The sequence below is a fragment of the Notolabrus celidotus genome, chromosome 11, assembly GCF_009762535.1.
Source record: "Notolabrus celidotus isolate fNotCel1 chromosome 11, fNotCel1.pri, whole genome shotgun sequence".
Lineage (NCBI taxonomy): Eukaryota > Metazoa > Chordata > Actinopteri > Labriformes > Labridae > Notolabrus > Notolabrus celidotus.
The window spans coordinates 6,841,435-6,865,343 of record NC_048282.1 but is presented as its reverse complement, the minus strand read 5'-3'; the positions used below and the strand labels follow the sequence as shown (position 1 = coordinate 6,865,343).

General features: G+C 39.3%; 2 protein-coding genes across 5 annotated transcripts; one reads left to right on the top strand and one right to left on the bottom strand.

Moving 5' to 3' along the window:
* The first annotated feature begins 2,004 nt into the window (after nt 1-2,004).
* On the top strand, nt 2,005-7,847 carry bcas2 (BCAS2 pre-mRNA processing factor). Its single transcript, XM_034696442.1, has 7 exons — nt 2,005-2,220; nt 5,351-5,443; nt 5,536-5,606; nt 6,501-6,662; nt 6,753-6,803; nt 6,894-6,974; nt 7,067-7,847. Exons 1-7 carry the CDS (start codon nt 2,128-2,130, stop codon nt 7,191-7,193), a joined length of 678 nt encoding a protein of 225 aa, XP_034552333.1. The 5' UTR covers nt 2,005-2,127; the 3' UTR covers nt 7,194-7,847.
* A 3,978-nt stretch (nt 7,848-11,825) lies between these two features.
* Nucleotides 11,826-21,076, bottom strand: otud3 (OTU deubiquitinase 3). Of its 4 annotated transcripts, none has more exons than XM_034696545.1 (9): nt 20,960-21,076; nt 20,742-20,826; nt 18,149-18,452; nt 17,376-17,524; nt 16,696-16,808; nt 16,468-16,590; nt 15,026-15,158; nt 14,588-14,775; nt 11,826-12,538 (listed from the first exon to the last, which is right to left on the bottom strand). In XM_034696545.1, the coding sequence occupies exons 3-9, from the start codon at nt 18,352-18,354 to the stop codon at nt 12,374-12,376; spliced, it is 1,077 nt and encodes a 358-aa protein (XP_034552436.1). In that variant the 5' UTR covers nt 18,355-18,452; nt 20,742-20,826; nt 20,960-21,076; the 3' UTR covers nt 11,826-12,373. The 4 variants fall into 4 exon arrangements, with proteins under 4 accessions (XP_034552436.1, XP_034552437.1, XP_034552435.1 ...); XM_034696546.1 differs by having other exon boundaries at nt 20,742-20,800; nt 20,960-21,055; XM_034696544.1 differs by lacking the exons at nt 20,742-20,826; nt 20,960-21,076 and adding an exon at nt 20,161-20,305.
* Between the last annotated feature and the right edge of the window lie 2,833 nt (nt 21,077-23,909).

The following is a 23,909-nucleotide window of genomic DNA, read 5'->3' as shown; positions in this document are numbered from 1 at the left end:
TAGGTGTAATTACATAAGTAACTGACTGAGTGAAAAGTCAAACAGCTGGACCCATTTCATCAGACTGCTGACAGTGGAAAAAAGCCATGATGCAGACCAGAACAACATGAATTAGCTGATTGGTTGAGAAGGTGAGCTTGGCTGAATAATGGCCTTGTCCTAAATGGTACCCTGGTGTCCTAGTCGTACGCTTAGTCTGCACTTTTAGCAGTAATGTCAACAACAGTGTGGTGAGATGCGTGAGTCCTCAAAGATGCATGGGCTTTATCAAGTCAACAGTCTTGTAATCCACCTTACCCAAAACCCTTGGGTTTGCTTCCCCTTAGTTTCTCACTGTAGACTGAGGTATTTTTTGATGTCTCTCTGATGGGGCCTTTTAAAGGGTAACATCATTACGCAGGGACAGACAATAGGTGGTTTGTGCTTTTTCAAGAATGTATGGACAAGAGGACTCTTGAGGGTTAAGGCACTTGACATGGCACTTTTGGCTCATTCTTGCATCACTACCACAGCTTGTTTGTAAAAAGCAGCTCAGGACACCTTTTAAGAGTAACTGAAGCATGTACATAGTAGTCAATTTTTTACCTTGGGTTATTAACCTGGCAGATCAGGCTCATAACCGTACTCAGTGCAAGCTTAAAAACAACAGCTGTGTGCAAAGGGAAGGTCATTTTTTCCCTATGGATTTGCTACTGTGTCTTTCCTGCAGAACTGGACCAAACTAAATGACTAACCTTTTAAGTTTGCTGTATTATGGTTCAATAAGAAGCTCTGTGGATACATGCATTCATACATTCTATTTACTCTTCTCCCATGATAATAAGAATGTTTGGTTGTTTTCTTGAGATGTCCACTTATGTTCCTGTTCTCTTGGGGTAACAAAGCTGGTTTTCTCTTGATAATGGGGTAATTTAATGGAAATCAAGAAATAAACAACAAAAACAACACACTTCACTGTAATAAGCCAGACCACTATACATGCCATGCTGCTGCCATCAGCCACAATCATGAAAAGTCTATTCCTAGGTTTTTTTATACTTTAGAAATATGGGGATTTGAGTTGCGATTATCAGACCTTAAGTCAAAAGAATCAAAAGAAAACAAATTAAAATGTATTCAATTAAATGTTTGGATGCATGTCCAATTGGGGCTTCCATAAATTATGTTTCTTATTTAAATCTGTTAAGCTGAAGATTTAAAGCTTTGTTTTTAAGTGTCTACACATTTAGGATAAAAATGCACAATTATTTATCTTTACAAAAAATTCTCCACGTCTGTCCCTACTTTTGACTGTATATGAATATATCGTAATTAATACTATTATAACTTGGCATTTATTCATAATATTTTGTTAATATTCTTCAAAATTAAATTATTTATTTATTATTCTTTTATTTTTCTGATTATTTTTACTTTATTGGCATTCACAGGATTTACAACAACACTATACAATACATTTATAAGTGCCTTTTATCTTTTAGAGATATTAGTAAACTAAAAGCCGCATAAACATATTTGCTGATATGCCGAGCAGACAACCTTACATAAAGCAATGACCACACTTGTGACTCCAGTTTTGACAAAAAGAAGAACAGGAGAAAGAAACAAATAATAATAATAACCTCTATATGTACAGGCATACATACACATACACATATATACAAATACAAGCACATGCAACATTTTCAAATTAAGACCAAACCAAAAAAAACTAATAAAAATGTCTTGAGTTAAACTATATATATATATATAAAAATTTTAAAGGGAAATAGGAATAAAAGGGAAAGCCCACGATGCCACATCCTACCACACTTACAATTCAATTTGATATTTAAAAAAAATCATATCTAATGTGGTTATTTATCATTTATCAATACATCAATCGATTTATTGATTGGGTTTTACAGCCAACACCGTTGTCCTTCTGACTATTTTACAACTTGGCTTAATCAAACAGCAATTACACTCCACTCCACTAGATGTCACCAAACACAAACTTACTGTCGGTTTTATTTTGAAATTCACGACCGGAAATCGTTGCTTCAATGATTAGCACTAGCATTGGAGTTCCTTTAGCTTCTACACAAATAATAAAACAAACAAACTTTACTCCATAGATTAAATAAAATGGCCGGGACGGCGTCGGTTGCTGGAGAAGTGTTTGTGGATGCTCTGCCGTATTTTGACCAAGGTTACGATGCAGCAGGAGTCAGAGAAGCGGTGAGTATCAGTGTGTCAGTGTGCTAACGAAGCATGCTAGCTAACCATGCGCACACCTGGATGCACACTGATTCAGTCATTTATGAACTCTGCACTGTAGGAAAGGAGGCATGTTTTCATTAGAGGATGAATACAACTGTAATTAAACAAGGCGAAATGTTTACTAGATAAAGCCATTTAAGTCTGTTTCATATTAGCTCCTTGCATTAACTGTCTTTGAAAAATAAAACATTGCATCCTGGTTGAACAAGGAGCACTGTTGATGCCAGAAACTGTACAACAACTGAAACTCTGGCTATTAGAAAAAGATGCCTAACACTTCTAACTTTACCATAACAGAATTAAGTACATCTTAAAACAAAAACATGACACCGACTCATTCATTGAGGCAAGATTCAAAGATGGAGACAGAACAGCTGTCACCTCTGCAACACAAATCAGAAACAACAGAACACCTGATATTTGCTTTGGACACAGCTCATACAGAATGGTAATATATGCATGATTGGAAGAGCTTCAAGATCCATAAATAAAGACTCCTTCAACAACACGATGCAGTTTAGAGTAATCCTAAAATACAGGATCATTGAACTCATAAGCAATTATGTCATAAAAATAACACTGAGATGCAAAGTACACAAAAACATTACATATGATCTTAAATACATGTGTCCAAAAGATTGAAACCACACATGCTGTGATACTCTGGAGGCTTATATTTTATTATAACTTTCTCTAAGCCATTGTCTGCTTCTTATTTAATGTCAATTTTTGTACATGAGACAATTGTTGTTGTTGTTGTTGTTGTTGAATTAAATTCAAACATCTTTATTAATCGAACAAGGGGCAATTTGTCTGGCGCAGCTTGTACAATAATAATAACATAAATACAAACAGGGACAAACAGACAACAATGAATTGTACACAGGATCTACAGTACTGGTAAAAGCAGACAAATAAAAGAGAGGCTGGATAAACTTAATAAAAGGTCGGTATAATAAGAGATAAGAGGGTCAGTTTGGTAAATAAGATTTTTATAAAAGTCTGTTAAAAAGAATGTCTAATTAACCTAAGGAGCATTTAAACAATCTAATGCAGAGGGGATACACGATTGAGAAAAGCAGTTAGTTTTTAAAACAGGCAAAGCAATGTGATGCCCTGAAGGCAACAGAGAGAGTTAACAAGCAAGAACATGACCAGAAGAAACTAAAATATGTTCAGATCAGAGTTCAGATCTCTCTTACTTTAATAGAAGCTGAGTTTCCAGTATTATAAATCACAGGATCGTCTTGTGTGGTCTGAATTAAGTTATTTGCTCCTGAAAATGCAACTCTAAATCTCTAAATGTTCACTTTTCATCATACAGGTATCATACAATCATTGGTTCAAATGCTGTACAAATATAAACAATATGACAATATGAACTATATAAGATATAATATAAATATAAAAACTATATAAAAAAATTAGTTCTGAATGAATAAAGTGGTTGTAGTAGTGCATAGTAGTACAAACAAAGGGCAGTAAGGTGCAGGAAAAAAAACTATATATATATATATATATGCATGTAGAGTTCACAGCTTAAGAGTCTGGGTGAGGAGGGGAGGGTTTAGGAGTTGAACGGCCTCGGGGATGAAGGTGGCCTTTCTCCTCTGTGTCCTGCAGCCAGGGCAGTGACGCCAGTGACCAGAGGGGAACTACTCAAACGCTGGGAAGAGAGCATGAAGGACTAGCAAAAAGTCAACATGATGGTTTTGCTGACTCCAAAGGAATTAGGCAAAGAAGTACTTGGATTGGTTGTTGGTTTCAGTGTGGGCTGAAATGACTTTTTAAAATATGGCCTTATCAGATATCGGCAAATATCAAATATCATGCCTCCCTGTTCGCATGATGTAAACTGTATAATAATACATTCATGCCTCAGGGCCTTTCACACTCCGACAGCTTGGGCTCATATTAGCAGCAGATGCCATTACATATCAAAGCAGACAGGGTATGGATGTACTTAGTCATGTTACTGATGGCTTTGTTAGATTTATATGTAGGAACACTTTGACTTTTTCATCTCAACAAAAAATAACTTTCAAATAATGATACATTCTCACATGTTTTTGAAATCATGTTTGAATTCAGACAATTTGAATTGGAGTGCACAGGCTGTCAGACTCTACAGCACATTATAAAAAATCTTAAATGAAAGCCTTTAGTTCTCTTAATCATGAAAAAAGAATAGGAACACGAATTAGCAGTGAATTATTATTAGATGTGGAGACCTAAAGAGTCAGAAACCATTTGATTCACAATGATTAATTCTGGGGAAAGTGTCTCATCATTATGAGACAAGTATCTACTTACTATGATTAGTGTATGTCTCATTATAGAATTAAACAAAATGTTCTTTCCTTCATTAATGAGTCCTGTGTAAGTGAGCCAGTTTGTACAATATCCCACTTTGTACATCTCAGCTTGTCACTTCTTCCTGCGCCTCCAAAGACGAGCTGTTCATTTAGAGGTTAATGACTTGGCTCACACCTGACTTCTTAAATAGACATCTTTAAGCAGCCAGAATAGACTCAATGGATGCTGGATTTACTGAAGACTTTCTTCAGGGGTTTCTTTGAGGTATTGAGGTCTTTCAATTAGAGAGGAGACGCAGTCATGAAGAAATGACTCTACTTTTTGATGCCAAGGCCTCCAAGTTGGTTCTAAATACCTTTCTGTTATGCTTTAGGAAAGAAGAAATAGTTTGGTTTGCTCATAATAAAATGTTGCTTATAAAAGAAAGTTTCATTGATTTACAGCAGGTCTGTGTAAACGTATCAATGCAGAAAATATTGATTCAAGGAGAAATGTAAACCAGCTACTGACTGCTCTGTTATGACATCAAAACCACACATTCAGATCCCAACCTTTTGACTGTAGTGATGCTGTTTTGTCTTTGTCTGACACTGCATCATCATAAAGAGATGTCTTCTGAGTCTTAAAACCACTACAGCCTCTTTTTAAAAAATGAATGAAACACTGCAAAAGTGTTCGACAGTTCTTTAAAAGATACCAAACACCTTAAAACGTTAACGCTTCATGTGTTTCAGCTGTGCAACCAATGTGTTTCTCATCTCTTGCCCCTCAGGCTGCAGCTTTGGTGGAGGAGGAGACCAGAAGATATCGACCGACCAAGAACTACCTGAGCTACCTGCCCACACCTGACTTCGCTACCTTTGAGGTAAGAGACTCCTAAGACCTCAGAACGTGTCTCCTCTGCTTCACTCAGTGTCACAGAGATAACAGCATGTCTCTCATCTTGTCACCCTTTAGACAGAAATCATGAGGAACGAGTTTGAGCGCCTGGCAGCTCGGCAGCCGATGGATCTCCTGAGCATGAAGAGGTAAACTGTACACACTGCACAGGACTGTGATCATACTGAGACTCTCTGTAGGGAACTCATTCATTCACAGGATATCTAGACATGCAAAGTTACTGCTGCATCAACTCAAAGAGTTAAGCATGCATAGAATTAAAAAATTAAAATGTATGACTATGCAGGGTTGTAAAATTGCTTTCAGAGATGGATTTTATGCTTCACTTGTAGGGCTGGGCGATAATTCGATAACGATAATTATCATGATATAATTTTTCTCAATATAAATATAAAAAATGTTTGATAAAAATTGAATATAAATGGACCTGTATTGAAATACCACCCAACCACTGGGCCCTAATGAGCCTCAAATGCTTGTTGCCACCCAATATTGGATTGAAGAAGAAGACTGCATTGAACAGCCAATCATGTCGTAGGGTAAGAGGTAGGCGGGGCTTAAAGACGTTCAGAGCTGAATGTAAACACAGCTGAGACAAGGGACAGCGACACTGAAGAAACAAAACCTAGCAGCTCAAAGCAGAGTCGGTAGTCTGACATTGAGTCGACTCTGCGTTAACTGTTAACTTCATACAAGTCACTTTGTGTAACACTGAGCCCCCCACCAGAGGTTTTAGATATTTAAAATAACTGTATTGAAATAATTACACTCTATGTTCATGGTCTCATTTACTTTAGGGTGCAGTGATATCAATTTCCAGCTCAAAACTCCTCACTGGAGCTTTAAGTCATCTCTTTTAGTTTGTAATAATATCTGTAACTTAATGGGGATGTTATGATTCTAGAAACATTTTGATGAATAAAAGAATAACTGGTGGTGATTATGTTGTCAGTTGCAGCTGCTTCCTCTTCTGTGTGACTTCAGTCGTTGATTATTTCCTCTGACATGTTGTTGTCGAGTAGATACGAGCTGCCAGCTCCAACAGCGGGACAGAAGAACGACATCACAGCGTGGCAGGAGTGTGTCAATAACTCGATGGCACAGCTGGAGCACCAGGCGGTCCGCATAGAGAACCTGGAGCTCATGTCGCAGTACGGGACCAACGCGTGGAAAGTCTACAACGAGTATGTGACAGCAGCCCGTCTCTCACACTTAACACTCTGCTGTACGGTTAGTTTGAAGACTGCTAACATGAACTCTGCTTCCCTCTTCAGTAACTTGGCCTTCATGATCGAGATGGCTCAAAAGGAAATGCAGAAATTCAGGTGACGATCACTGGAACATTTGTGCTGTATGAATGAATATTGAACAAGTTATCATAGGTTAACTTTGTTTTGTTTCTTTTTGGTTTACAGGAAGCAGATTCAGGATTTGAACTGGCAGCGTAAGAACGATCAGCTAGCAGGAGGAGCCAAACTGCGAGAGCTGGAGTCCAAGTATGTTCTTTTTAGAGCTTATTTATTCACTGCTCATGGGGTACGCGTTGGTTAGACTCTCTTCTCTAACATCTGTGTGTTTCCCCCGACAGCTGGGTATCTCTGGTCAGTAAGAACTATGAGATCGAGCGCGCCATCGTCCAACTGGAGAACGAGGTACAAACGCTCAGACAGCAGCAGGGGGACGAGAACAAGGAGAACATCAGACAGGACTTCTAGAGCAGCTGCTGCCTGATGGACTCTGAATCACATAGATGTCTTCTTGTTTGATATGTCTGACCTGAGGGGAGACCGTTACTTGTAAGGAGATTTCATGTTCAACCCCACCATCAAGTGACTGAAACATCCAGAGGGAGCTTTCCAGAAACATCAGTGACAACACCTCTTATCAGACTTCACCACTGTGGTTCTCCTGCAAAAGACGAGCTGGAGTACGGTTCAGTGCAGCTGTGCTCCGATACAGTACCGGGGATTAAATGGGGACCATGTGTAGAACTCTTCACAAATAAAACACCTCTGTAGCCTCACTTGAGTCCACTATGACCTTAAAGTGGGTAATACCAACTTCTGATCCTAAATATTTAACATGAAATTACTGAGTCAGTCTGTTGGCTTAAAGATAATTGTCTTCTTGTGTTACAGTTAGCGTTGACATTTAAGATTACACAGAGAACAAAAGACATGACGTTAACTAGCGAAAGTGACAGTTCCACTTTAAGACGTCATCCTAAACCAGCACATAGTTTCACTCTCAGGCGAGCCACCAACACTGAAGTATATTTGGATCGAGTTGTAGATATTTGGTTAAGTTTGTCTCCCATTTATGCAACTTTTTATGCTGTTTTGATAATAAAAGAAACATTTCTAAAACAATTGAAGTGTGTGATTTTTGACAGGATCATCAAAATATATGCCAATGTGATGGAAATTGAATCCTTTCTCACAATAAGAACTTACAGTGCCTCCCTTTAAATGAAGACTCCAAATGTTGATTTATGAGTTTGTATGTTACATTAAAGGCGCTAACTAAGTACCCCACATAATGACTTAGAATATTGTTTTAATCTCAAACAAGGCAGTCACAGTTCAAACCATAGACTGTATAATTAATGGACATAGTATCCGTGAAGCCACCCATCTGTTCCTCAGCGCTATTTTGAAGCCGATCGTCAGCGGGAGCCATATTGGAAATGTTGAACTCAACCAAAAGAGTGTGACTAAAGAGGCAGGGTTTGAGCCTCCTAGCCAACAGCTACATTGTTCCCGCCTTTCAATCAAGTCAGTCATGTCCTTATTTGGGCAAAAACTATTTTATGAACCGCCGCATTAGTAAACCCCCCCCCCATACAATGTGTGCCGATAGAGTAATTAGCTACGTAGACTGAAGACGTTTTTTGAACCAGGCTGTAAACATGTTTATTTCTGCTGTAAAGATCGTCTTCTTTGAATGGGTGTGTATGTGGTTTCTGGTGTTTCTGTATCCAGCCTCAAGTGGACGCTTGATGAATTGCAGTTTATAACACTTCCGCATGGGCTTCATATTTTGAGACCGGAGGTTGCCCCTTGGTTTCAAATTAGTTTTCATGATGAGATAAATGTGGCAGCTGTGGCTCCTTGGGTAGAGTGGGTCATCTCTTAATTGGAAAGTTGGCGGTTTGATCTTGGTCCTTGGGCAAGACACTGAACCCCAAATTGCTCCCACTGTTGGTCAGCAGTGTGTGAATGTGTATGAACTGGTGAATGCAATGAATAGTGTAAAAGGGCATTGAGTGGTCAGAAATACTAGAAAAGAGATATAGAAGTACACGTCCATTTACTAAATGTTTTCAAATGTTGAATTTGCTGCAAAAAACAGCAACATAGTACCTCAAAATGTTGAGTCAGTTTCTCAGAATTAGTTTGTGCCTCAACAACAAACAGCGGTCACAAAATAATGATTCAGTATCTCAAAATAATGAGTAACACCTGATTGAGTGTCCCTTTGTCATGACTTACACTTAAGTTTGTTATTATGTCATATCAGCAGAAATGGGTTTCCATATGTCACCATACCAGAGCAGATTGAACATTGTAACCCAGCTGTGCTTTTTAACCCTTGTATATTCCTTGTTTGGTCTGCGCAGCTTTTATCCTCTCGGGTCAGTTTTGACCCGGTGTGGTTATGTCAGTTTAAAACCAATATAGTGTAAAGTTTCACCAGATTCTGTATTTGATCTTTTTCACCAACTTCCTTTGAAATCATTCATACAAGTTTTAACCCTTTGTGCATTATTTATGGTCAACATGGCTTATTTACATGAAATTATGGTTTGATTTGAGGTTTTAAAAAACATAATTTTTTAACTATTTTGATAAAAAATGATGATCAGCTAAGCACTTCTTCATGAATTTTCACAGGCTCCTTCTTGTGGATGATTAGTCAGGATATTGTTTTGAAACCACTTTTTATTTTTTAATTGCAGCAAATAGTTACACTTGTTGTCCTCCTGGGTCAAAATTGACCCGACCAATTTCACTTATTATAAAGCATAAAGAATAATTCATCACCAACTTTTTTTTATACCTCTTTAATCATCTTCATTCCAAGTCATGCCTACAGTTTTACAATTATTTTTACACTGTATAGTCCATAATGTCCATTTACATGAAATCATTTTTTCGTTTTTTTTGTGTCTGCTTTAGCTGAAATTATGAATTATTGTTACTTTAATTATGATCAGAGGAACATTTTGTGATTAATAATCACTGACAGGTCTCTATAAAAAATTGGTCAAGACAATATTTTGAAACAATTTCAAATGTCTTGACGGAATCACAAAATAACACTTGCTGTCTTACTGGGTCAAAATTGACCCAGGCTGGTTTGACTCTTTATAATGAATATTTTATATCTCATAAGTCACTGTAACCAAGCCATTATGGGTCATTACCAAGTTTCAAGCTTCTTTTTGAAATTTATGTTCAGTGGACGTCATTTACATTAAAATTCTTAAATAACATTGTTTTACATCATGGCGTACAGGAGCTCAGTCTACCCTACCTTTAGACAACAGTCCTATCCACTGATGACATGAACGAACCGTCTATTCAAATACCAATCCCTCTCATGATATGAGTAACGGTCAGCAGACAACTGAAAGTCTTACCACCTGCAGCACTGACATGGACCCACTACAACACATCCAACCAAGGCTACTATTCATCAGAGGTCATCTGTTTCTTCTCAAGTAGAAATACTGAAAAGCTGTTTGTGAGAAAAATATCAATACACCCAATCCTCTGTTAGAAAGACACATCAGTTGAGCTGTTAAAATGGTGTAAGTGCAAATCATGGTGGTACTCCCAGTAGTGAGGCTTTCTATCATTCATCTACCTCGGTTTAATTATTACACATCTACAATAAACTGTCAGTCAAATATCCCAGCACACGTTAACTGATACTAAAGCTGTGAAACATCAGAACATCCTTTGTGGTAAGGTCATAAAATGTGTAAGATGATAAAAGTTTCTCATTTGAACTTCTCATGAATAAAACATTTAATAGATCACCACTCTCCTCTTTTCAAAAGTCAAAGTTCACATTGCTCATGCTCTGATAGTAAATCCTCTGTAGTTTTTTAGGAGGCCAGCTGACTCCAGCTCTGCGTAAACTCTGCTGGATCATTGAGTAATGCAGGATTGTAAGTACTTGCATGCATGCATAGACATGTTTCCTGTGCTGGAACTTTCTGGAGAGCACTCTGAACCTTGAGAGAAAGTCAGAACTTTCCACTGCAGGGACGTGGTCTAACTTATGTTTCACTTTATTTTACCCCCAAAAAGCCCTGCATTAGAACACAGCAAAGTACTGAAACGTCAAGGTTGTTTTCAGTTCAGGATATTTCTGATTGGTAAAACACTCGCAGGGTTTTATTTCTATCATTTTTCAAAAACATTTTCGTCCGATGACTACCATCTCTCTCTCTCTCTCTTCAGTCTCAGCAGATGTGTGTCTAACATGAGTCTGGTCCTGCTGGAGGTTTCTGCCTGTTAAAGGAAGTTTGTCCTTGCCCCTGTAACTTGCTAAATGCTGCAAAGTACTCTGCTCATGGTGGATTAAGATGAGATCAGACTGAGTCCTGTCTGTAAGATGGGACTGGATCTTATCCTGTCTTGATGTTGGGTCTTTGTTAATAATAGAACATAGAGTACATTCTAGACCTGCTCTGTTTGGAAAGGGTGTTCAGATATGACTGAGTCCTGTCCTTATTTAGCATTTCTACTACCAGCTAACAGTTGTTGCATTGTCACATGAATAACCTGTACCTGAAACCTGCGTGACGTGGCTGAAACAACAGGGCGAATCTTTTGTTTCCAAAGGAAGTATTCCCTCGACCATGAGTTCCAGGTGGTTCAGATGGAAACAGGAGTTATGACTGTGACGAGTTGTGAGCTTCTGTTTTGAATAATCTGCTATGTAGGTAATTTCTTTATCATCCTGAGGGACTTTACTTCTTTTCTTTTGTACTCTCAGGTTCAATTTGTTGTTTCTATGTTTCGAGATATGGGGGATCCCAAGAAATCTCTGTGACAGGGGTAAACTATCTGTTTTCTTTTTATGTAGTGAAACCTCAGAGTGGTTTCACTGTATCCTTCTGTTTTGTTATGTTAATGTTTGTTCTGCTTTATAAAATGACTTGTATTAATGGATTGATAAGTACATAAGGAAAGAATAACTTGATCAATATTTTCTAACTAGTCTCATTGGCGTGTCAGGAGTTTATCCAAGAGTCAGATCTGACAGATGCACCTTTCATTTTGAAACCCAGGATCATTTGAAGTATTATTTGGTGCACACAAGGACAGAAGATGATCATTTATCATATTATTTATTGCCACATTTCATACACAGTGTGCATAACAATCATTCATCTTCCACTCCACCACTTTGTTCTTTGGTCAGATCAAAAAAAAAACAGACTGATCTGAACATCTGAATGAACGCGTTCTGTGGCAAATCAAAAAGCCCCGCAGCTTGAGGGTATCTGCACGATTATCATGGACAGCCGGTTGTCCTGCCTAGAAAGGGCCAGGTAGCGTGGTAGGTAGACCAGAAGTGAGGAGTTTCAACTTTTACCATCACCAGCCAGAGATTGAGCTCAACCAACACCTCGGAACACTGAAAGTCATGCTCTTTCACTCTCTCTTTCACACACCTCTCTCACACACACCCACACACACACAGCCACACACACAAGTTTGCAGGCACTGTTATACCGTTTGCAAAGAAACTATAGGGTTGTCTTCAGGAAAAGTCACCCACTGTGACTGAATCGATTCTGACTATGTGCAAAACGTTGTGGATAGCATCAGCCACCGGTAGCTAGAGTAGCAGAAGGTTATTTTGGCCATGCTCCAGTTTATATACTGAGCGTGTTGAGAGCTGGTACTAAAGTAACAGCATCTGGCAGGTTCTGGTTCTGGTCCTGACCCCCTTTACTCTGGAGGAACTTTTGACGATGCCTGTCCTCCTGACGCTTCTTCTTTTCTTGCCGCTGCTGTTCTTTCCTCTGCTTGTTCGATACCTGAGAAAACAAGAAACAAAGAATCAAGTCACTTCACGTAAACTCAGCTGTACGTTGTTGATCACATTTATGACACAGCTTTCTGAGTGATCACCTGACTGTGTTTAATACTTGATTCTGATTGGTCAAAACCCCTAGACAATCATTATAAATTCTGAATAGCCAAGCCGATGTTAAGGACAACCTGATCACACGTCACACATCTAGTCAATCCACATAAAGCAGTTAATGGTACATCTAGCATACTGTTTATGATTTCCACTCCAACAAAAATGTGACTTTCCAATACCATCTGCAGACAACGTGAAGGATATGACTCTCATATTATTTGGAGGGCACGAAACTTCAGATTGATAGAGACCAGTCACCATCAGAGAAGAGAAGACGACAAAAGGGAAAACAGCTGAAGTGTAAGAGACACCAACCAAACTGACGAAAACAGACATGAAGAAACTAAAAACCGCACCACGGCTTCAGCTGAGATGAAGAAATGTTGTTTGAGGAACTTCCACTCCTGCTGGTGTGAGCTTTTGACTTTGCAATTCTCAATTCAAATGACATCTTTAATCTTGAGATAACCAAGAACTGGGTCCTGCCAACTGTGGCCCGTCCTTATCGAACCCCTCCATCCTGTTACCCCTGAGTCTATGAATGAAATGTCCCATCATGCCTTTTGTGTCCTTCTGATCAAACAGATGCCCCCTCCTGCCTTTGTTCCCCTGTCTCCCTTTTGTTTTTTCCTTTTGTTCAGCCTTACCTGCTCCCCATATATAAACCTTGTGTTTCATGTGCTCAGGGTCAGCTAACAGACCAAGACCCACTCTCAGTCTGTCAGTTCAAGAGTTTGTAGGCATTCTTTAGTAAAACTCACACCACCAAAGCAAACCCTAAACTAGACTCGAGGATTATCCTTCAACAGCAGTGTCATGACTCCTCCATCATTGGATGCATCAGTGAAGATGACGAGGAGGAGTACAGAGGACTGATAGAGAGCTTCATCACGTGGTGCGACAGCAATCACTTGAAGCTCAACATCAGCAAGACTAAGGAGCTGTTGGTGAACTACTGGAGGAACAGGAGGCCCCCAGCCCCAGTCCTCATCCGGAGGGAGGAAGTGGAGAGGGTGGACTCAACAATAAACTGGACTGGTCCACCAACACTGATGCCATCTACAGGAAAGGACAGAGCAGACTGTTCTTCCTGAGGAGACTCAGGTCCTTCAGTGTCTGCAGCAGGCTTCTGAAGACCTTCTACCAGTCTGTGGTGGCCAGTGCTCTCTTCTTTGCTGTGGCGTGTTGGGGGGGGAGGCATCAAGACGGGTAATGCCATCAAGCTCAACAAGCTGGTAAAGAAGGCCCGCTCTGTGGTTGGTCTAGAACTGGACAGTCTGGAGTCAGTGGCTGAGAGGAGCCATCCTGGAAAACCCCTCTCACCCTCTCAATGATGAACTGTGGCTGATGGGGAGCTCGTTCAGTCAACACATCATCCCACCACAGTGCAAGACTGAACGCTTCAGCGCTCCTTTGTGCCCATCGCCATCAGACTGTTAAACAGCAATGGAGGCCACAGACTGCACCACGCTGATGGCTGACATAGTGGTACACAATGTGACAAGAGTAGGGATGCAAATTCTAAGTTGTCAGCCCACAACCCCCAAAACATAGGTGCCGAAGACGTGTGACCCCCACTGTCCCTGGAAGTGGTTACATGTTGCTTCATACTTCAAAATTAGTTTTACCTACATTCACATGATGCTGTGTTTCCTGTGCTGCTGAGAATGAACCTGCTGCTTCTGATCCTTTTGTTAATGAACTGTTAGCTAACCCTAACCCTAACTTTAGGAGTCTTCTGGCAGCAAAGAAAGGCAGAAAACTAATGAGGTGTACTTATTTGCAGGCTTTTATTTCAAATGAAACTATTTTTGCCTATATTTTTTACAATAATGAGTAAAGTAAGCAAATTTGCATTACTTCAAAAAAAGAAAAATCTGGAAGACATCTCTCGACCCCCCACACTTTGAAACCCCTGGTTTTGACTACCTCAGTCTACCTTTGGTTTTTGCACATTGCTGCCCTCTGCTGGCTGTTTTTGCTCACTGCAGTCTGGGGTTGCAGCTCTGCAGGCTGCACATGATCCTGAGTCACACTGGCCCTGGCAGGACTGACCCAGCATGGAGCCAACAAGCCACTCAGCGTTGATGGTTGCTGCACTCAGCTGAAGCAGGTTCTCCTCGTCACCTGGAGATGAAAACAAACACATGAGCATATGACGGGCAATGTAATGTGATCAGTGCTGCTAATGACAAGCTAACAGGGTAATAAAATGCAGGCTGACAAGTTCATGGGAAAAGTGGGAATTGTATCTGAATGGATGAGTCCAAATGTACATTATTTATAAAGTTCTTCAGAGAGTTGTTTCTTCATTTGTCACTTTTGCCCTGGCAGTCTTATTCTCGCTGCAGCTAATGAGTCAAGAGGAACTTCTGACCCTGGATTCCTCGGTTCTTGATGGAGCTTAGGATCACATTGTCCTCTTCTGAAGCTGTGGGAGACGGATTTTTCTGTCTGTCCCTCTGACCGTCACCGAACTCACGCTGCTGGCCTCGTGAGTTCTGCAGATTCTGAAAGAAGCAGAGGCAGGGAAACTTCAGAGATACATCAGTACTTCAATAGATGGACAATAATAATAGTAACTTCATTTATACAACATCTACAACATAACAACAGAAAGCCAAACCAAGGGAGACAATACTAAGGTACAATTAGGATAACAAATAAAGACTAGGGGGGAAAACTAAAAGACGATTCAAGAATAGGCTGCTAATAGAGATAAAAAAAAATGTATAATACTTGAACCCATACACATTCATTGCCTGATGCACTACCAACACCTTAAGCAGTAGATCTTGGATTCACTGAGTGATTTCAGCTACTGTAAGATGTGCAGTAATTGTTCCCTGACGCTGGTCCATTGATTGTTCATAATATACAGAATGCATGGCAGAAAGGGAAGCCATTCAGCTGATCAAAGAGAGTACACATTAAAAACATCCACTTCATGATTTACTCCCACACAAAACAGACCACTATTGAGCACCGGCATTTTCTAACACATAAAGTGAGGGACAAACAGCCTGAAAGCAGCAGTCAGACGTCACAGCACAGAACTGAATGGCACAATGGGACATGTCTGAGAATTTGAGGATGTTTATAGAGCGCACGCACGGCCGTATTCAAGTGTATGTTTGTGTTTACAATTGAGTATGAAAGGGTCATGTATTGAGAGCTGTGTTGATAATTTAAAAATCAAACATTCTGGTGAGGATGTACATTACCAGTCAAAAGTTTGGAAACACCTTCTCATTCAAGGGTTTGTATTTATTTTAGTTATTGTAAACACTGTAGATTAATACTGAAGACATCAAAACTATGAAAGATCATATATAGAATTATTGAATGAACAAAAAAGTGTTAAACAAAGCAGAATATGATTTATATTTTAGATTCTGTAAAGTAGCCCCCTTTTTCCTTCATGACAGCTTTGCACACTCTTGGTATTCTCTCAGTCTGCTTCATGAAGTGGTCTCCTGGAATGGTTTCTAATTAGCCTTGTCAAGAGTTCATTTGTAGAAGGACTCGCCTTCTTAATGTGTTTGAGACCATCAGTTGTGTTGTTCAGAGGTAGGGTTAGTACACAATGGATAGCCCTATTTGACTACTGTTGTAATCCAGATTATGGCAAAACCAGATTATTTCATAGTTTTGATGTCTTCAGTATTAATCTACAATGTTGAAAATAATTAAATTAGATAAAAACCATTGAATGAGAAGGTGTGTCCACACTTTTGACTGGTACTATATCTCTATTTCTATTCCAGCATCAATTTAGTTGTTAAATGAAAGCATAAATGCTCATAAGCTCTATCTTACCTCGATGCGAAGCTGAGCAGGACTCTCTGAGTTGTCCCCGGTCCGCCTCACACTGTCATAATGATCCCCGTACCGGTAGGCAATGTGTAGCTCTCTGGACAACTGCTTCTCTACGCCATTTATCTGCAATGAGAAGGTGTGCCAAAACAGAATTAGATTTCACATCATAATAGCATCTTAGACTATGTGATAACACTTCAAGGTCTTTGCCTGTGCCTCAGTCCCTACCTCCCATAGCGGTGTGTTGAGCTGATGGATGACCACTTTCACCTGTTGACTGCGAGCGAAGGCAACGATAGCATCGTTGCCAGCGAATGTACCGGGTTGAGAGAGGTTGGACACTGGGTGGAAAGAAACAAAAACACATTTCTCGAAGGGAAAGCTAATCCTGAGCAGTGATCACATAACAGTTTGTCTTGGACATTGAACAGAGTGATCAAAGCAGATAAAGAGTTAACCCTGTATCACTTTCATTGCTCTGGATTGTCATTTAACAATTTTTCAAACTTCTAAATTGATTTAGTTTTAAAAGATAAAAAAACAATTGAATTGTAGATCAACGTTCAAGAACTCAATTTCCTAATGAATGGAGTCAGCTCAGACTGAATAGCGATTGTTTTTCTTTTATTTACTGATGATGTAAAATGATCCAGTGATTAGAACAAGTTAAGGATGTATTGGTCAGATTTAAGTCTCAAAAAACACTAAAACAATTGTGTTCATGCAGCAGCAGTGACTCAGGCAAACAGTGCAGTTGGCCACCAGGGGTCACTGCATAGTTGTGGCCAAATTGATATTGGTAAAATGACAGGAAAGTCAATTATCAGCAAGGCAGTCTGCTACTTGTATCTGACAGTCTCTTTTGTTCTACCTTTTATCCTAGTATCACCCACTGGGTAATTTCTTACAGTGCTGTGCGAATGGAACATCGTCCTCCACAAAGGGTTCGAAGTCTTGTCGATGAGACATCATGAACTGGACAGTCTCCTGTCGTAGACGCAGGTGACCCCTGGAGTGGCCCTCTAACTGATCCCCTAGAGCTCTGAACAGGCAGTTCCTGTAAGACACAAAAAGAGGGACTTGTGAGTCTAAACAAAAACTCAATGTGAAAGTTTTTCAAGAATTCAGGGTACAGTCTGTTAAAATGAGAGGCTTGTATTCCACTGATGATCATATTGAAGCAGACATTAGATGGCAAGTTTCTAAGTGTTGGCCAATAAGGTTAGTTTAATTTGTCTCTCTATTTATTAAGCTCCCAGACATTCCTTCAATAAGTAAACATGACTGATAGCTAATCAATTAAAATCCCATTTTAATGTTTCATTAAGCCAAAGAGACTTTAAAACATCTCCCTGTTTTTTCTAAGCTTAAATGACATTGTACAGCTGGGTTGTCAGTTTGGGTAGACTCATTATTTTTGGACAAAGGTGTGGGTTGGCAAAGTTTGGCTTTACTTACATTTGTCTTTAATAAGCAGCAGCCATGCAGCTGCAAACTGTACTGACTGTGGCCTCTGGAGAGACAAGCTGGGCCCTTAAACAGATTATACCCTAAAATGTCTACAATAATAATATATACATAATAATGATAAGAGCTTGGTATTGCAGTGATGGTGAAAGGAAGTATAAAAGATGACAGAGCACTGTAAGACACCACAATCTCTTTTGTTTTTAGTTGTTACCCGTCTCCAGGGACTTCTCTCAGCCTTAGTCCGAGTGCCTGCAGCTGATTGGAAAAGCTGACAAACTCTGCTCCCTCATCACAATCCTGGGGTCGGTTCTTGCGGTCCTTTACGATGGCTCGTCTCGCGGCTCGCTCATCCCTCTTTCGTTCCAATTCACTCTTTTTGTTGCTCCGTACGGGTTTGGACGTCTGTTTCCTCGACATGATGGCTGCAGTCTTTTCTGCAGGCCAACAACACCCAAATATGTCTTCTCAAAGTTAAGAGCTGGCACTTGCATCAACCCCTGTCACACATCTGGAGGCTATATTAGAGATTTAAAAACAACAGAGGTGGAGGGGGGATAAGTTTTCAGACAAAAACATAACAACATCAGAAACACAGAAAAAGATGTTTGATCCTTGCAGCTCGATAGTTTTCTATTAAGCTCTTAGTTGAAAGATGTTTTCTTAAAAGGCTTTTTTTTATAGAGGCCCTAAGCAGGTATGCATCATTATGTGTTATTTACTGCTTTCCTGTGATCATAAGTCGCACTGTTACTTGGACGTGAGGCTGAAAGTGCTTCCTCTGGAGTCTTTTGGACAGAATGAAATTTTTGTCCTTGCATCTTCTCAAATCGTTTGTTTCTCACAATCTTATTTTATTTATTTAATTATCCTGAGATATCAAAGCTGTTCTCTTTCATTAAAACAGATTCATGTAACTCATTGTCTTGCTTTTCTCGTAGTAAAGTGATAATTTTCTTGCGATACAGAAAACAAGTCTGTAAGTTTGTCAAAAGCTACAAAAATAAACTTATCATGGGAGAAATGAGTGAATAAAACGCAAGGATGTCTGCTTAAGGCTTCCATACTGAACCTGATGTAGAGGACATTTTATCAGACTCATCAAGAAATGTGACACTCTCCTGCTGAGGTCCTCAGACTTTATGTTACAGAAGGACAGAAGCTTATGAGCCATGAAATATATATTATTTCTGGTACAGGCAAATTCAAAATATAAATAATACACAAAGGAAACATGTTATAGTGTCATCTACTCTCATACTTCAGCCTCCACATTGAAGTTCCTGAAAGCGAGGAAGGTCAAGGTGCTCCAGGATTGGCCTGCAGGAAGTTTGGAGGAAGAAACCTAAGAATCTTGATGAATTCTGGGTGTTCTGACTGCTTTCTTTGCCATTCCGGAGGACTTTGTCAATTAGCTATTTGAGTCATTGCCAAGACGTATGGATGCAGTCCTCCAAGCTCATGGGAGTCATACAAGATATTCATTCTTTTTTCCAATGCACCATGACTTTATGTTCTGATGTTATTGTAGTATATTTGTGTATTCAAAGTAAAGTATGTGTTTACTTTATACATTATTTTTGTATGCGACAAGACTTTTGTCCAAGAAAAATCTGACCTTTCTGTTCTTATTAAATAAAAAAACTCAATGAATGATAAAAAAAAAAAACAACATTATTGGTGAAATAAAAATAATTTAGAGGGCTTTGCCTTTCATATGAGCCATTTCTGATTCCAATTGATCAACTACAGGTAAAGTTGTGATTTGTTGTTCCTACAACTTGAATAAGTTACAAGACTTTTGTCAGGGACTGTAGGCTTGGTTGATACTGCTATGTACCTGTCATAACAAGGCGTGTTATAAATAAAGGACTCTTATTACAGCTCAATAACTTCAGGTAGCTGCTCTGTTGAAGTTAAACATGTCTTTCTCCTGCTTCCATAACTGAGGCTACACGTTAGTACGAAGAGTTACATACATGCAGCTACCTGGTTAATGATGCTAATGTTAATAAATATGACTTCACACAGTCGCAGTACTAAGTATCGTTACTGATTACACCTGAACGAACAGAGTGATGTCGACGACTAGCAGCTAGCTAGTTAGCATCAATCGGCTGTTTATCGACGACTGTTGCATAACAAACCGCGAACCTCCCGTTCCTGTCACTTCACACAGAGTTTATAAAGTGTTGAAAAAGAAGCTGTTGATTGATAAATGCTTACCCTTATCGCGCTGGTGTTCAATTTGACACAGATATGTTCTCTTTTGGCTCTGAAGTTGAATGTAATGATTGTCCGTTTTTGTTTACAACCGGAGTTCCGCATACGTCATATGTCATCAGACGTCACGACAGACGGACACCGGGATGGGCCAAAACGCGGAGGCAATTAAAATCACAGCAGCTTCTCCTTTTTCAGATACAACAGAATGACTGTGTTCACTACACCGAGGACACTTGTATCTGTCTGTCTGCCTGCCTGTCTGTCTGTCTGTCTGTCCGTCTGTCTGTCTGTCTGTCTGCCTGTCTGTCTGTCTGTCTGTCTATCTATCTATCTATCTATCTATCTATCTATCTATCTGACCGTCCGTCTGTCTGTCTGTCTGTCCGAGTGACTGGCTATCTTTCTCTCTATCTCTCTATCTATGTGATAAATGTATTGAGTCAAATCACTCTGAGTCATGTTATATTGCAGACTGTGACTCAGGACAAGGTAGGAGGCTGAGTTACGTTTTTGAGAGATATTTTGCTTCTGTAAAATCACTCCACCTTCTGCTCTCCTCAACTCTTAGAAAATCTACTCACCACCAACTCCTTCTGATGACTCCACACAGTTGGTGAAAATAATGTGGGGGAGGAGTGGGCTGGGAAGCAATAAACAGGATGTTTGCTATGTAAAAAAGAACAGCAGACACACTGAGACAAAAAATATAGCCTCAAGACATAAAACTGCATCAGAAAGCTGCAGGAAGCAGAAACACTACTCTATTTCCTAAAAGTAGAAAAAATATACAATGTTGTACCTAACCAGCTGGCATGAAAGAAACCAGGACATTCATCTGCAGATGTGAGTTGTTGTCTGGTATCCTGTAGACCCCATGAGTGATGGCATTGTGTGTGCACAGATGTAATGGCCTGAAGGCTATCCATGCATTTGTGCATGTGCAGCAATCAGCGTCACCTGAGTGAAACAGAGGAGCAGTCAGCCAAGCGTGGACAACATATCATTTATAATGTGTGCGTGTGTGTGTGTGTTTGACAGTCCAGCAGCGCACATGAAACCATTAGGAAGTGCCATTTGGGCTTGATATCAAATGAAAATAGTGCATTTTGTCAAAATATTTCATCTCAGCTGATTTCACAAGTTATTTTCAGGATTAATGTTCTTTTTCAGAAAAGCTTGCTATCTTTGTCAGACTTTGAAGGGCTTTGAGACACTGAACAAGGTTCTTTGTGTGAGTAACACCTGAAAAATAAATACTGTATCTTGAAGATTTGTTTGTTTTTGCCAAATCTAATATGAGGAAATATTATCTTGGTACTCAGACAGTTATTGTATACTGCCAAAAAGATTATATCCCTCCAGATTAAGTTAGCATTGGAGAAGCTGCACTGCTTCAATAAAAGCCAAAACATTTAATTTTGCAGCTATGCGGAAAATACTTAATATACATTGAATACTTCTTCAAGTAAAAAACAACCATTTGCAAGTATTGTAGTTCTTGTTAATTGTTGAGTTGATTTTGTGGATTTTGTGGATTTAAAAGCAGAAAGTTACAAATCTGCTTGTTCAATTAAAAACATCATTTTATGACTCACTGCTAGCCAAGAAATCCAGGGACTATTGGATGCAGAGATTAGCTCTTAAATTTTAAGACGACATATAAAATGTGCTTTTCAAAGCAGTGAGATGTGAAAACATCAATTACAACGTAACGCTCCAGAAATAGGTTTATCTCACTGCTCAGGCCCTCTACCTATTATTGCACTAATTTATGCTTTTTCTGTGAATGTATGGTCACATTTATCTGTGACTGCTTGTCCCAGTTGTTTGAAATTGTCATGCATTAAAGCACCATCTATCTGCTAACCACTTTTTAGGCCAAAAAAGGCCTTTAATTCCACGTTGATTTTTTTGCTGCATTCCTGTTTGTGTTTGTTCATGTTTCAAGTCCTACAACTAATAAATGTTTACATTACCCCCATTCTGCCCCCTGTAGATTTTAATTAGAGCCTGCTACACTGGTGCCCAGCTTGGCTGTAACACCAGCAGTGTGCCTGTGGGTGACGACAGCTGGTGTTTCCAAGCCCGTAACGCTAAAGGACCCTTTGAAAACAATACAATAATCTGGGTGTTGATTGCTTCATCACAATGTTTTCATTTTAGTATTTGTGCAACTTGATTGTGAAGTTATGTAATAGGCACTTTATGTTGTAAGGTACATTTAGTGGTTTATAACCATGCAGCTTTTTGGCTCTTTATCAATAATTACAAAGTATTGATTTATTGCTTAAATTGCATGACCACATTATGCATCAACCTAAACATTAACCAAGAGTTTCTCTCAAAACCTTACAACAACTTTTCATTGATTTGTTGTAGGACTCTTATTGTGATTTAATTAAAATTTTAATATGTTTTGCACAGTATTGTGTAAATGCTTCCTGGAAGGTTATTAAAGAAAAACTATAATTTAATGGCCTAGTGGCCTAAGAACAAGTTCTTGTTGAAAAGGTGTTTCATAATGACCACAGAGTGGCTGATGGGCCGCTTATATGCTATGTAACAAGAGACTAGCTGAATTTGAATATGTGTGCTTTATTTATATCAGTGCTTCTCAAACCATTACTGCTGGGCCCCTCTTTGGTAGATGAAAATATTTTCAAACCCCCTCCACCCCTCACCTTATATATCAACACAAAAATACATCCTCGGACACTAAAACACAGCATCCTTTGCTAATAAATGTCTGTATCTTTAGAGTTACAGTTTTTCTCAGTCACTTTGGTACATTTCTCGAATCATCCTCAACATTTGCAAAACAGTAAGTGCATTTCTCAAAACAATTCGTACAATAGCAAAACACCATGGATTACCTGCAAAAGCCAGTACCTTGCTCAATATCCTTAGTTCATCTCTCAAAAGTAAATATCAGTGTCAATGAACATGTCAGTGCCATTAGAATAACAAGTCCTTGTGTCATTGTGTACGGATAAGACAGTCAAATTACTGAGTCATGTTGTCAATATAACAGTGTACTCTGGAGGGACGTTCTGATGTAAACTATGGATAAAGTTTTGATGACAGTTATTGTAAACTGTAAGTTACACCTTGGTGTATGTGGGAGATTGATTGCAAGAGACTGGACAAGATTCACATTTACGCTTTTACTGTTTATACTTTCATTTGTTGACAGACCATGTCATTGCAATACAGAAAGAAAAAGACAGCACCCAGTCTGAATGATGGAGGACACAGTTGTTCTCCTAACATTTGGCTGCACCCTTCGACCAGCCTCTGCCATTGTAAGCCCCTGATTGAGAATGTGGTCTACAAGTGTGGCTCTTATCTCATCAGGAACGTGCATATGTCCTCTGCCTCTTCCTCTGTTTTGCCTCCCAACTCCTCCACCACGCAGCCTCACTCCTCTTCCTCTTCTTCTTCTCTCTGGCTGTTGACCCAGTCCAATTCCTTGTCCTTCCATTGTCCCTCCATTGTAAAATTGTGTTGTGCTCCAGCTATATATATACTTGCCAGTTGATGGTTCATGAGATGCACCTTTGAGCTATTTCAGAAAACTGGTTGATCGTTGGTTGAACTAATGCTTCACACATTTCCCTTCGTTAGAGAAAGTCAAGATTCACCTGGGAGCAATTTACCAATTCAGGACAGACTTAGAAAAAAAGTCTAATGGAAATGTACAGAAATATGACTGACATATTCTGACAACATGTTCAACCTTTTTGCATGTG